Raw genomic sequence first — 14,132 nt, forward strand, 5'->3', positions numbered from 1 at the left:
GGACAATATTTATTTGTGTATAAAAAAAAAAATGTATTTAGGGTTGCAAGTCAGGAAATGTCTCTCGATTTCAATTCTCCGTCAATCTGAAGGGTAATAAAGAGGGTTGCCAAATGCTTAAAAAACAGGTCAATATTTATTTGAGTATTTAAAAACAACAACGAAATTAGGAACTCAAGTCAGAAAATTTCTCTCGATTTAAATTCTCCGTCAATCTGTAAATTCTCCGTCAATCTGAAGTGAAATAAAGAGGGTTGCCAAATGCTAAAAAAAAAAAAACAAGTCAATATTCAAGTATTTATTAAAAACAAAACAACCAAGAAAATGTATTTAAGAATGTAAGTCAGGAAATGTCGCTCGATTTCAATTCTACGTCAATCTAAAGGGTAATAAAGAGGGTTGCCAAATGCTTAAAAAATGAGTTAATATTTATTTGAGTATTTAAAAACAACAACGAAATTAAGAACGCAATTCAGGAAATGTCTCTCGATTTCAATTCTCCGTCAATCTGAAGGGTAATAAAGAGGGTTGCCAAATGTTAAAAAAGGGACAATATTTATTCGAGTATAAAAAAAACAAAATGTATTTAGGGTTGCAAGTCAGGAAATGTCTCTCGATTTCAATCGATGACAATCTAAAGGGTAATAAAGAGGGTTGCCAAATGCTTAAAAAAACAAGTTAATATTTATTTGAGTATTTAAAAACAACAACGAAATTAGGAACGCAAGTCAGGAAATGTCTCTGAATTTTAATTCTCCGTCAGTCTGAAGGGTAATAAAGAGGGTTGCCAAATGCTAATAAAACGAGTCAATAATCAAGTATTTAAAAAAAACAAAACACACAACAAAATGTATTTAAGAATGTAAGTCAGGAAATGTCTCTCGATTTCAATTCTACGTCAATCTGAAGAGTAATAAAGAGGGTTGCCAAATGTTTAAGAAATGGGACAATATTTATTTGAGTAAAAAGAAAAAACCCAGGAAATGTCTCTTTTCCTCAGTTTAATCTGTAAATAAAGCTTTAGTTTACTAAAGTGTTCTTTCTTTTCTGTTTTTTAAAGTGTTTCATACAACCAGATTGTTGAATTGTTGAATGAAAATAGTTTTGTGGCATGTATGCGTTTGCTTTTTCCTTGTGAATGAGAAGAGTCTTCCAATCTTCCAAGAGTGGTGATTCAATACTTTTCGCCGGGGGTTGTAATATACATTTCATTTGTCATTATTTGCTATATAATATAGATTTTGCCACAATGCACTTCAAAATTGAGAAATGATTAAAACCAGTGTCGGGGAATTGGTTTATACGCAAATAAAAAGCATATCCATTAGCTATTAAATATCCAACAGACACCATTTTAGATTGGCTGCCTCTCTAGATCATCATAGAAATCTGATAAAACCTGATACCAAATTGACAAGCAACAATCAGCAGGATATAGATATCACTCGTTTCAGTGAGAAAATCCCATCACTGACTTCTCCCACAGCATTATAAAAAGCAAGCACTCAATGACCAGAGACGAGACAGACCCAAACGACCCCCTTTTTTCCCCTCTCCCTTTTGTCATGTAAATATGTTTTTGGCACTGTCGCGGAGACCTGGTTGAAGTGTGATTTTATTGTTAATGGTGGTCCCTGTTGTCCCACACAAAGACGGGCTTTAACATTGACCCCAGAAGCCTCCCGCCGAGCCCAAAACTCTTCCTGCACTTCAGCTGAAAGAGGCCTTTTGTGTGCGCGGGACATCATCCAAGAGCGGGAGGGGGTGGGGAGGGGTTTCTGGGTTAGGATGTGGGTTTGAGTAAAAGACAAAGGGAGATCAACTCATAAGGAATTTGCATTGAGTGACGAGGGATTGAACGTGTTGGTTTAGTATCGTCAACTCAAAGCCCTTGACGAGTCAGGAAATGTCTCTCGATTTCAATTCTACATCAACTGAAGGGTGATAAAGAGGGTTGCCAAATACTTAAAATAGGTCAATATTCATAAAGTGTAAAAGCAAAATGTGTTTAGGAATTTAAGTCAGGAAATGTCTGGTAAATCAGAAGTGTAATAAAGAGGGTTGCCAAATAAAAAAATGATAAAATAAAAAAACGGGTCAATATTTGAGTATTAAAAAAAAAAAAATAGGAACGCAAGTCAGGAAATGTCTCTCGATTTCAATTCTCCGTCAATCTGAAGGGTAATAAAGAGGGTTGCCAAATGCTTAAAAACGAAACAATATTCAAGTATTTAAAAACAAAAAAACTCCCAACAAAATGTATTTAGGAATGTAAGTCAGCAAATGGCTCTCGATTTTAATTCTCTGTCAATCTAAAGGGTAATAAAGAGGGTTGCCAAATGCTTAAAAAAAAAAATAAATAAATAAAAAAAAAACACCCAACAAAATGTATTTAGTAATGCAAGTCAGTAAATGTCTCTCGATTTCAATTATCCATCAATCTAAAGGGTAATAAAGAGGGTTGCCAAATGCTTAAAAAAAACACCCAACAAAATGTTTTTAGGAATGTATTATAGGAAATGTCTTTTGATTTTAATTCTCCGTCAATCTAAAAGGTAATAAAGAGGGTTGCCAAATGCTTAAAAAAAGGGCAATATTTTTTTTGAGTATTTAAAAACAACAACAAAATCAAAATTAGAAACGCAAGTCAGGAAATGTCTCTCAATTTCAATTCTTTGTCAGTCTAAAGTAAAATAAAGAGGGTTGCCGAATGTTAAAAAAAAAGAGGACAATATTTATGAGTATGAAAAAAACCTAACAAAATGTATTTAGGAATGCAAGTCAGAAAATGTTTCCTGATTTCAATTCTACATCAATCTGAAGAGTGAAAAAGGGTTGCCAAATGCTTTAAGATGGGTCAATATGTATTGAGTTGAGTATAAAAAAAACTAAATGTATTTAGGAATTTAAGTCAGGAAATGTCTGTCAATCTGAAGGGTAATGTAAAGGGTTGCCAAATGTTTAAAAAAAAGGTCAATATTTATTTGAGTATAAAATAAACAAAAACAAAATGTATTTAGGGATGTATGTCAGGAAATGTCTCTCGATTTTAATTCTCCGTCAATCTGAAGTGTATTAAATAGGGTTGCCAAATGCTTAAAAATGGCTTAATATTTATTTAAGTATTTAAAAACAACAACAACAAAATTAGGAATGTAAGTCAGGAAATGTCTCTCGATTTCAATTCTCCGTCAATTTAAGGGTAACTAAGAGGGTTGCCAAACGCTAAAGAAACGAGTCAACATTCAAGTATTTAAAAAACAAAAAATTTAAGAATGTAAGTCAGGAAATGTCTCTTGATTTCAATTCTACATCAATCTGAATGGTAAGAGGGTTGCCAAATGCTCAAAAAACTGGTCAATACTTATTCAGGTATAAAAACAAAACACATTTAGGAATTTAAGTCAGGAAATGTCTCTCGATGTCAATACACTATTAATCTGAAGGGTAATAAAGAGGGTTGCCAAATGTAAAAAAAATGGGTCAATATTTATTTCAGTATAAAAAAAAACAAATACATTTAGGAATGTCAGGAAATGTCTCTCGATTTCAATTCTTTATGAATCTGAAGGGTAATAAAGAGGGTTGTCAAATGCTTTAAAATGTGTCAATATTTATTTATTTAAAAACAACAACAAAATTAGGGATGTAAGTCAAGAAATGTCTCTCGATGTTAGTTCTCCATCAATTTAAAGGGTAACAAAGAGGGGTGCAAAATGCTAAAAAATTAAGTCAATATTCAGGTATTTGAAAAAAAAAAAAAAACACGCAACAAAATGTATTTAGAAATTAAGTCAGGAAATGTCTCTTGATTTCAATTCTACATCAATCTGAAGAGTAATAAAGAGGGTTGCCAAATGCTTAAAAAAACAGGTCAATGTTTATTCAAGTACAAAAAAAAGCACAACAAATTGTATTTCAAAAAAGCTGATCAAAATAAAAGGCCTTTCAGAATGTACATCGCACACATGCTTATGAGTGTAAATATGGGAATGCGAGTCATGCTAATAAGCATTTTCATGAATAATAATGATTCTGTGAAATAGGTTTCAAAATTATGTGATTTTCGACGGAGGAGAATCAGAATTAAGTGACTGTTTTTTGTTTGTTTTTTAAACACATCGTAAAAGACGTCACATTTCCCCACACTGGGACACGACGATGGGCAGCTTCGGCTTGTTGTTGGGTCCTGTAGGTACATTCTGCATAAGAGATTTGTGGAGAATTAAAAATAACATCTAGAACATACAAACAAAAAAAAATGTATACAGAATCTAACATTACATGTTTATTTGTTTCAGTCATTCATCAGAAATGCTAATTACTCCATAATCTACTCACCCTCAAGCCATCCTCTGTGTGAGCTGAGAAGTTGTCTTGATTTGAGTTTATAATTTAAAAATTAGAAACTGTGTTGATACAGGATCTTATTGTTTTCATTTTACGACAGGTTTATGCACTTTTGGAAGCCACAACCCGACACCATTAAAGAGCCAGGATTAAATGCAAAACTGTTCTGATTGTGTTCATCTGATTAAAGAACGTCAAACATACAGTTGAAGTCAAAATTATTATTAAATTATATATATATATATATATATATATATATATATATATATATATATATATATATATATAAAAATATATATATATATATATATATATATATATATATAATATATATATATATATATATATATATATATATATATATATATATATATATATATATATATATATATATATATATATATTTCCCAAATTATGTTTTACAAAGCAAGACATATTTTTTACAGTATTTCCTATAATATTTTTTCTTCTGGAGAATTTTATTTTGGATAGAATAAAAGCAGTTTTTAATTTTTTAACGCCATTTTAAGGCCAATATTTTTAGCCCCCTTAAGCGATATTTGTTTATATATATTTGGTCTACAGAATAAGCCATAGTGATACAATAACTTGCCTAACCTGCCTAGTTAAGCCACTTTAAGCTGTATAAAAGTGTCTTGAAAAATATCTAGTCAAATATTATTTACTGTCATCATGGCAAAGAGAAAATAAATCAGTTATTAGAAATGAGTTATTAAAACTATCATGTTCAGAAATGCGTTATAAAAAATCTTCGTTATGTTAAACAGAAAACATACAGGGATGATAATAATTTAGAGTTCTGACTTTAGCTGTATATACCGAGGATGGCTTGAAGATAAATTACTAGAAGTACTACAAATACAAAACTTCAAAAGCTGTGTATAGTATAAAATACACACATCTTCAACTTTCCACATTAGCAACTGAGGCCCCATTTACACTGATATGTTTGAAATCGTGTAAGTTTTGCTACGGTTACGCCATCCGTCCACACTACGGCAGAGTTTCTGAGTACCAAAAACGGAGCATTTTGAAAGCGATGAAGAGGCCGTTTTCATTTTCAAATGCTGCTGCTCCGTCTCAATGTGGAAGGGGAGAAACTGACACATCTGAAAACGGAGGCGGAGCTGCAGACATTCACCTCTCTGATTGGGGCTTTTCCTCAATATCAAGTAGCCTACACACAGTTCAGTCCTGCATCCTCTCCTTGCAAGTTCCGATTTTGCAAGTTTGATATGAAAAACAAACTCCAGAGGATATGCCGGGTAAATTTTCAAAGTTAACAGTGCCCAGGTAAAACAAAAAAAAGTGTACTAAAATGCACTTTATTTTTTAGAGTACTAAAAGTGCTCTATTTTCACACACTAATGTTGTACCTAATGTACTAAAAAGATAGTATTAAGTACATGTTAAGATAAACCTAATACCATCTAAGTGTACTCAACTGTGCTATTTTGAGACACCCTGAAATTGAACTAAAATGTGCTTTTAACATACTATATCTGTATTTTAAAAATATATATTTAGTTACAACTAGAAATATGCTTGAACCCTAATTTTAAACATTTATAAATATATTTAAGAATAGCTTAAAGTATAATAGTAATATATTAAAAGAATATACAAAATGTGAAAAAAGTGTGCTAAAATACAATTTAAGTACAATAAGTATATATTTTAAATAATGTACCAAGAGTGCTCTATTTTCACACACTAATTTTGTACCTAATGTACTAAAAGATAGTATTAAGTATATGTGAAGATAAACTTAATACCATCTAAGTGTACTCAAATGTGCTATTTTGAGACACCCTGAAATTGAACTAAAATGTGCTTTTAACATACTATATCTGTATTTTAAAAATATATATTTAGTTACAACTAGAAATACACTTGAACCCGACTTTTAAACATTTAAATATATTGATGACTAATTTAAAGTATAATAGTAATATATTAAAAGAATATACAAATTTAAAAAAAAAAGTGTGCTAAACACTGTATTAAAAGTATTTTGGGAAAATGTACTTCTACTACAATACATTACTAACAGATTCTTAATAAAGTTAATTTAATGTAAACTTAAAATGACCACACTCAAAATCAATTGAAGTGTCAGTGATGATAATGCATTCATATTAAGTGTACTTAAGTACAAGTTTTGGGAAAATGTACTTCTACTACAATACATTACTAATAGCTTTTTTTTATATATTAACTTACTTTAAACTTAGGATTAGTATGTAAACAGTGTACTAAAAATCAACTAATGTTTAAAGCATTTAAAGCACACTTTTGAAAAACACACTAATAAAACTCTTTTGTATGTTTTTTTTTCTGTAGTGTACTTTATTGTAGTACAGTAAAAATAGTGTAAAAAGTATTACTGGTATTTAGTATACTTTTGTCAAGTGTACTAAAGTCCTACTGAAGTATAAACATTCTTTTAATGAGTATATTTGAAGTGTAAAACCATCAAACTTTTATTTAACACAAAAAAAATAACAATGTACTAAAAATGCATTTGCGGGTATGTAAGTGTATTTTAATTGCATTTAATTTTATATATTTTTCACCTGGGTGTACTTTATAACATCATTCACATCACCCTGGCTACATCGTTTCACTTTCTTAACAATAAAATGAAAACATAACATAAGGAACTGCCTATTTTCATTTTAATATTAAGAGCTTAACAGACACTAAAAATGTTGAGGCGTCGTGTAGCTGCATATTTATACGACTGTCATCTTCATGCATATTTATAACAAAACGGAGCCTATAACATTACTGCCTCCTTTCATTTTTATTGAAAATACGAAACAAACCCCGGCTCTTTTACTGAATATCAGTTTTAATAATTAATAATGGCGCTTATAAAAGTATAACGTACAATAAGTTTATACTTCATAGGAAAAAAAGGCAAACAATCAGTCAAATGTGCAGAATCAGTGTTCGGGGTTACATTAATTAATATATGAACTTATCTTTGCGCTCAGCCTAAACACGTTACCTGAGAACAAGGATTAGATTCAAAATAGCAAAGTCAGGGAATATGTTGTTAGATATAGACAACAAGATGAGTTAAATATCACGTTTAACAAATGTAGTGAGATTAGATCCAGCGGTAGATCCTTGATGAACAGTCCCACGAGCACAGCTCTCATCTGGGTTGATATGGTGCCGTGCATGCCAGAGAATGTGTGTGTGGTCATGTGATGTGCGTTTTCAGCGCAGAGTTGTTCAGAAACGCTGGGTGAAACACCAGTGTGGACGCAGATCATTTTCATTCTAAAACGCCGCTTTAAAACTGTATTAAAATGTTTTAGTGTAAATGGGGCCTGAGGGATTATCAGTAATGTCAGTAATAAATGTACTTTTAAAAGCTCACCTCAATTTTTCGCATGACAAGTAAACCGTCTACTACTTTTCCTGGAAAATAAGTTAATAAATAAATAAATAAATAAATAAAGTGAATGAGTAATTTAGTATTTAAATTCTCAGAACAGAATTGATACAGGATTTTGTCAGCCTTACCAAATACCACATGCTTTCCATCCAACCAGTCACACTTTGTGCAGGTAATAAAAAACTGACAGCCGTTTGTTCCTGGTCCGCTGTTGGCCTGATGGGTGGGAGAAAAAAAAAAAACATGATTTCATTTTTTTTTTTTTAATCAACAAAAGAGAGTAAACGTCTAATGGGCAAATGAAGTAAACAAGACGTTTATATAAAATAAATAAAATAATAATAATTTTAAGGAAATTTTATTTTATTTAAATCACAATTTTATTCATTCAAAACATTTATTTTTTAAAGACTATTCTGCATTTATCTGAACAAAAACATAATAAAAATAGTAAATGTAAAAACAATGTAAACAGGTAATTTTTTTTAGGTGAATTTATTTCAAAATATAATTCGTTTTGGACGAGTCATCACTCTCCTTATCCATCAACCAAAAAAGGACTGCTGCAAAAAAACAATCCTGAAACTATGGCTGGATCCATCTGCTCCAACTGATCTATCCCGGAGGCTCGATCTACTGGACATTATTAGTCTGGAATATACCACAGCCAAAATAAATAGTGCCAGTAAAAAAAAAAAAAAAAAAAAAAAAAATGGACAATTTTGGTCAAATATGAGAGACTGGATCATTTATATTTCAATACTGATTTTGTACTTATTATTACAATATTGCTGTTTTTATTTTTATTCTGCATATTTTGTTGGGTGGATCTCGGGCTTTGATCAAAATCAAAATGTTCAATAAATAAAAAAATAAAAAAATAAATATATATATATATATATATATATATATATATATATATATATATATATATATATATATATATATATATATATATATATATATATATATATATATATAATTCATTTTATGATTCAAAGCTTAATATACAGCCTCATTACTCCAGTCTTCAGTGTGTGAGTGATGATTTGTTGCTGAACATCTCTCATTATACTATCACTGATGTTGAAAACAATTGTGCCGTTTCATATTTTGGTGGAAAATGTGATCTAATCCCATTAAACAACTGTATGTTTTCCCATTATTAATTACTTCTATCAATCATGGGCCAATCAAACGTGACAGAAAAGACAGTTACAGTGTTGTAAAAGCAGATTGCGTTTCTTTAATAATGAACAGGTCTTCAACTTCATGTGGTGTCAAAAATCAGAACAGAATTCTTCAACAGTACGATGGGCAGCTAGAGTTTTAAAGCCAACGATAAGCTTGCGGTGAAAGCTTAATGTGACAATTTTCAATTTCACAAGGTGGTTTTTACAGCATCGATGTTGTAATGCAATTACAATACATTCAGCTTAATAGACTTAAGTGCTCATTATGATGTTCATGCGTAAAACAATATCCGTAGCAACAGACTAGCGCAGAAATTTCATTGAAAATGCCGGGGTAAAATAAACTGTCATATTTTAAAGACATGGCGCGGGGAAATAGAATGCAGTGTTTCTTGTGCGGTCTGAGACCCACTTCATATCGTATATCTAACAGGTAGTGAAGATCGCTGATTTTTAAAGAAATCAGATCTTAAACGTGACAATTTTGTAATGGAAAGACAGTTAATCGGAAGCTCTTGGGCTGTGTGTGCATGTAGCCCATTGTGTAGATTTACCATTGACAAGAGTCCTGGACCAGAGTGTTTCATTCTGAAGTTCTCATCTGCGAATGGTCCCCGGTAAATGCTGCAGATGCCAGTGCCGTCACCCTGATGGGCAAAAAAAATTACGTTTACAACCCCACCCAAACAGAAAAAAAGAACATTATCTCTCAGAAATGTTAAAAACTCATACTTGCGCCGGAATGAAAGTGTTAAAGGAAGCTTAAAGGAATACTCCACTTTTTATTTTGTAAATAGGCTCATTTTACAAGTCCCCTAAAGTTAAACAGGTGAGTTTGACCATTTTTGATTCCCCTCAGCCAGTCTCCGGGTCTGACGGCAGCACCTTTGGCTTAGCTTAGCATAAATAACTGAATCTGATTAGACCATTAGCATCTTTTTTTAATGTCAAAAGAGTTGATAATTCTCCCATTTAAAGCTTGACTCTGTCTTTATACATGATGTAACTACAGAAAAGTCATGCTTTAAATAGGAGAACTATCAAAACCCTTTTTTTTTTGAATATTTGAAGTGAGATGCTAATGGTCTAATCCGATTTAATGATTTATGCTAAGCTAAGCTATAAATACTCCGCTAGACCCAGAGATCAGGTGAATGGATTCAAAAAAGGTAAAACTCAACAGCTTAACTTTGAGGGACTCTTTTTTTTTTTTTACTTTTTATTTAAGATTTTTCAATATATTTTTTTTACAGAACTGAGTCACCTTTGGAGAACTTTCTTTTATCCAATGTACTGTTATTATTTTATTTGCAACCAGTAATAATATACATAGGACAAATCTTGTCTCTTTATTAAACATTTCTTTGGGCAGTGCTCCTAGTAAGCACATAACTGGATCGAGGGGTATTTCTATATCTAATATCTTATCTATTTCTTTTTTTTAAATGTTTTTTCCAAAATTCTTGAATCTTAGGACAGTCCCAAAAAATGTTGGTGTGATCTTCAATTTTACCACATTTTCTCCAACACAAAGCCACAGATGGTCCTTTTACATACAGTTGAAGTCAGAATTATTAGCCCCTTTTTGAATAGTTTTTTCTTTTAAAATGTTTCCCAAATGATGTTTAACAGAACAAGGACATTTTTACAGTATCTCTGATAATATTTTTTCTTCTGGAGAAAGTCTTTTTTGTTTTATTTTGGCTAGAATAAAAGCAGCTTTAAATTTTTTAAAAACCATTTTAAGGACAAAATTATTTGCCCCTTTAAGCTATATTTCTATTCAATAGTCTACAGAACAAACCATCTGTAGACTATAGTAGACTATTTAGACTATTGACATTTAAAGGCTTAACTAGTTCACCTAATTAACCTGGTTAAGCCTTTAAATGTCACTTTAAGCTGTATAGAAGTGTCTTGAAAAATATCTAGTCAAATATTATTTACTGTCATCATGATAAAAATAAAAGAAATCCGTTATTAGAGATGAGTTATTAAAACTATTGTTGAAAGAAATCTTCTCTCTGTTAAACAGAAAGTGGGGAAAAATTAACAGGGTGGCTAATAATTCCGACTTCAACTGTATGTTGATATTTTAAAAAGCAGTATTAAAGTACCTAATTTTTACTTTCCAATCAAATTCTTTCCATAATTGACTATTAATTACTTTATGACATCTTTCACAGACCTCATCTTCGATTATGGTATTCTTGTTCCCATTTTCCTTTAACATGATCTGTATTTTGTAGTGTTATTTACTAATCTTTTGTTTAAGTGAGAAACATGTTTTTTTTTTTTAGCTGGAATGTTTTTTGTTTTTTTTCTGTCATATTTAAGAAGTATTCCTCTATTTTATTTGGTTCTTGCATGACTAGAGCTTTTTCTTTATGGTTTGTAATGCAATGTCTTATTTGGAAGAGCCTTTACATATCTTTCGGTGAAATATTACATTGTTCTAAGAGTTGTGAGAATGATTTAATTTCTTTTCCAACGAATAACTGATTTATTGTTATAAGAACTTTATCTGCCCATATTCGAAATCCACCATCCCACACAGATGGGAGAAACTCAATGTTTCCGAGGCATGGCCCTGGATTTAGATTTTGGACCGAACATTTTATTTTTTTTATTGCAAATATTTAAAGCATGTTTTATCCATTGGTTATCTATTTTATTTTATGAAGCCTGTTTTACATTAATAAAAGGTGGAACGGACAATGATGTCTCTTTTATTGTGTTTTGTTCTATTTCGACCCATCCTGAACTCTAAGGGGCTTTTAAATTGATTATTTTTACATTTTTAGTAGCATTAAATGACCACTAGAGGCAGACAAACACACAACAAGATCATGTTCTAGATTTCTTTTTTACACTGGTTTTTCTTACACCTCTGCTATTTTGATTTAAACACATTTGGCATGGGTCATTAAAACACTTTTTGTGTATCTGTTGTTTAGTGTCGTGACAATTCAGGCCTGTATATATAGTACGAAATAAAACGGTGCATTTTAAAAATGATGAGACGATCATATCAAACTAACAAAAGCATGGTCTAAATTGTGTATACTACTAGGTTTTATGCACATTGATAATTCAAAAACCTGAATTTAGGGTTAACAACCAATATAAAAACTTACATGACATTACGATTTACAGATGACAAATGATAATTTTATACTTATCGGCCACTTTATTAGGTACTAACTGCCCATTAAAGCAAACTTTTAATCAGCCAATCACATTGCAGCAACTCAATGCATTTAGGCATGTAGACATGATCAAAACGATCTTCTGCAGTTCAAACTGAGCATCAGAATGGGGAAGAAAGGGGATTTAAGTGACTTTGAACGTGGCATGTTTGTTGATGCCAGATATATTGACCTTATTCTAAAATGCGGAAGTGCGCCTGTTTTCGCGATTGTCTTTGAACTTCCGTTTCAGTCGCTTATGGGAGAAATGACAAGGAATAATAAACGGCAAAAAACGGTCAAACTACTTGCTCTACAAACAAATGTTTGCATGACTATACAGACCAAGTAAAATAATATAACAAGGAAATATCTGTTTACAACATCAAACAGCAAAACGAGCAGTTTTTAATGTCTAAAAATGAATGGAAGTGAATGAGACCGGAAGTCTCGTGCCAAAAAGATTCAAATGGCAGCGCCCGCTCGTCTGCGGAGAATAAGGTCAATATATTTAGTAAAAAACTCATTTATTTCAATTTTATATAGCTTCTTTCTGTAATTAAATGTTAATATCTCCTGTAAATTATGTCATTATATTATTTACAATATCTTTTGGATTTAGCACCATGTTAAAAAAAAAACGTCAAACAAGAACTTGACATTATTCTGCACAGAAAATCTTTAAACCTTGTTAACACGTACAATGCAATGATGTCTATTTACTATCTGCAAGACATGTTTTTTTAGTGCTCATGTTCAATATGTCTATGAGACTTCTAGCAGATGTTTATCAGATGTTTAGAATCTCTTTATTTAAAACAGACATTTGGAACATGTTTCTTTTAGATATTTTTCGGATGAAGTATACCTCTTAAATGATGTCTTTCAGACGTACATATGCTATGGTAAATATATATTATACATTGGGTCCATATTACTGTTATTATTGTAAAGAAGGAACCTAATCATTTTTTTGTACTGTCAGCACCTCTTAAAACTCATTCACAACAATTTGGATGGCAAGTTATCTGTCGCAAAATGAAGCAAACATGGCCAAACACTCATGTAAACGGGCTGGAAGGGCATCCCCCTGCGTAAAAACGTGCTGGATAAGTTGGCAGTTCATTCCGCTGTGGCGACCCCAGAGTAAAAAAGGGACTAAGCCAACAAGAAAAATGAATGAATGAATGGTCTACTTCACTTTGTCAGGCAGGTCCTATTTAAGTGATTTCTTAATTGCGGAAAGGTGTGGCAGTAATCTGGTCTGAATGTGGCTACAGAAACCAAACTTATGTTTAACAAGGGGGGCAAACACTATTTCACACAGGGCTATGTAGTTTTGCTTTTGCTTTCCCTTAACAATAAAAGCCTCCATTTCAAACCTGCAAGATGTGTTTACTTATGTTATCTTTGACTAATAATTAAATTAGTTTGATAATGTTAAACATTAAAGTATGACAAACATGCTAAAACGAAACAAGAAATCAGTTAAGGGGGGGCAAATACATTTGGCTTAGATATAATGGTCTAGATCTAGTGGCCTGAAATGTGTGTGGGAAATCTCCACTCATCACAAACACCTAATTAAAAAAACAAAGATTACAGCGTAGCCATCCACTAGCATTTTATACAGAGAATCCTAGTTTCAGCTCAAAACTAGAACTTTCCCTTTAACTGTGCTTTACTAGCTCAGGCATCAAACAGTATATTCCCCTAGAGAGAGCTCTCCACACATTTCTTATTCCCCTAGAGGGAGCTCTCCACACATTTCTTTCACGCTTTCCAGTGGTTGTAATTCTGCACTTGGAGAACGACCAGCACTGCACATTAGTAAGCCTTTATAATCAAACACACCTGATTAAACAAGCTGACTCATAAACAATCCACAAAAATCATGTCAAATAAGCGAAGCATCCATAACATGCAGTTCTGTTGGCTCAGGAAAACAGTACTATAACACATCATGTGTAA

General features: G+C 31.7%; 1 protein-coding gene and 1 long non-coding RNA gene across 4 annotated transcripts in view; one reads left to right on the forward strand and one right to left on the reverse strand.

The window, feature by feature from the left end:
* LOC141375928 (uncharacterized) overlaps positions 1-14,132 on the forward strand; it is a 386,569-nt gene that overhangs the window by 332,956 nt on the left and 39,481 nt on the right. The gene's annotated exons all lie outside the window — the stretch shown is intronic.
* ppih (peptidylprolyl isomerase H (cyclophilin H)) overlaps positions 1-14,132 on the reverse strand; it is a 54,019-nt gene that overhangs the window by 2,687 nt on the left and 37,200 nt on the right. Inside the window, 4 exon segments of one of the 3 annotated variants that reach the window (NM_001009902.2) lie at positions 3,597-4,202; positions 7,763-7,803; positions 7,909-7,996; positions 9,528-9,620. In NM_001009902.2, coding sequence (NP_001009902.2) covers positions 4,134-4,202; positions 7,763-7,803; positions 7,909-7,996; positions 9,528-9,620 — 291 coding nt within the window. In that variant the 3' untranslated portion in view covers positions 3,597-4,133. 3 annotated transcript variants of the gene reach the window in all.

Source organism: Danio rerio, chromosome 8 (assembly GCF_049306965.1).
Source record: "Danio rerio strain Tuebingen ecotype United States chromosome 8, GRCz12tu, whole genome shotgun sequence".
NCBI classification, from domain to species: Eukaryota; Metazoa; Chordata; class Actinopteri; order Cypriniformes; family Danionidae; genus Danio; species Danio rerio.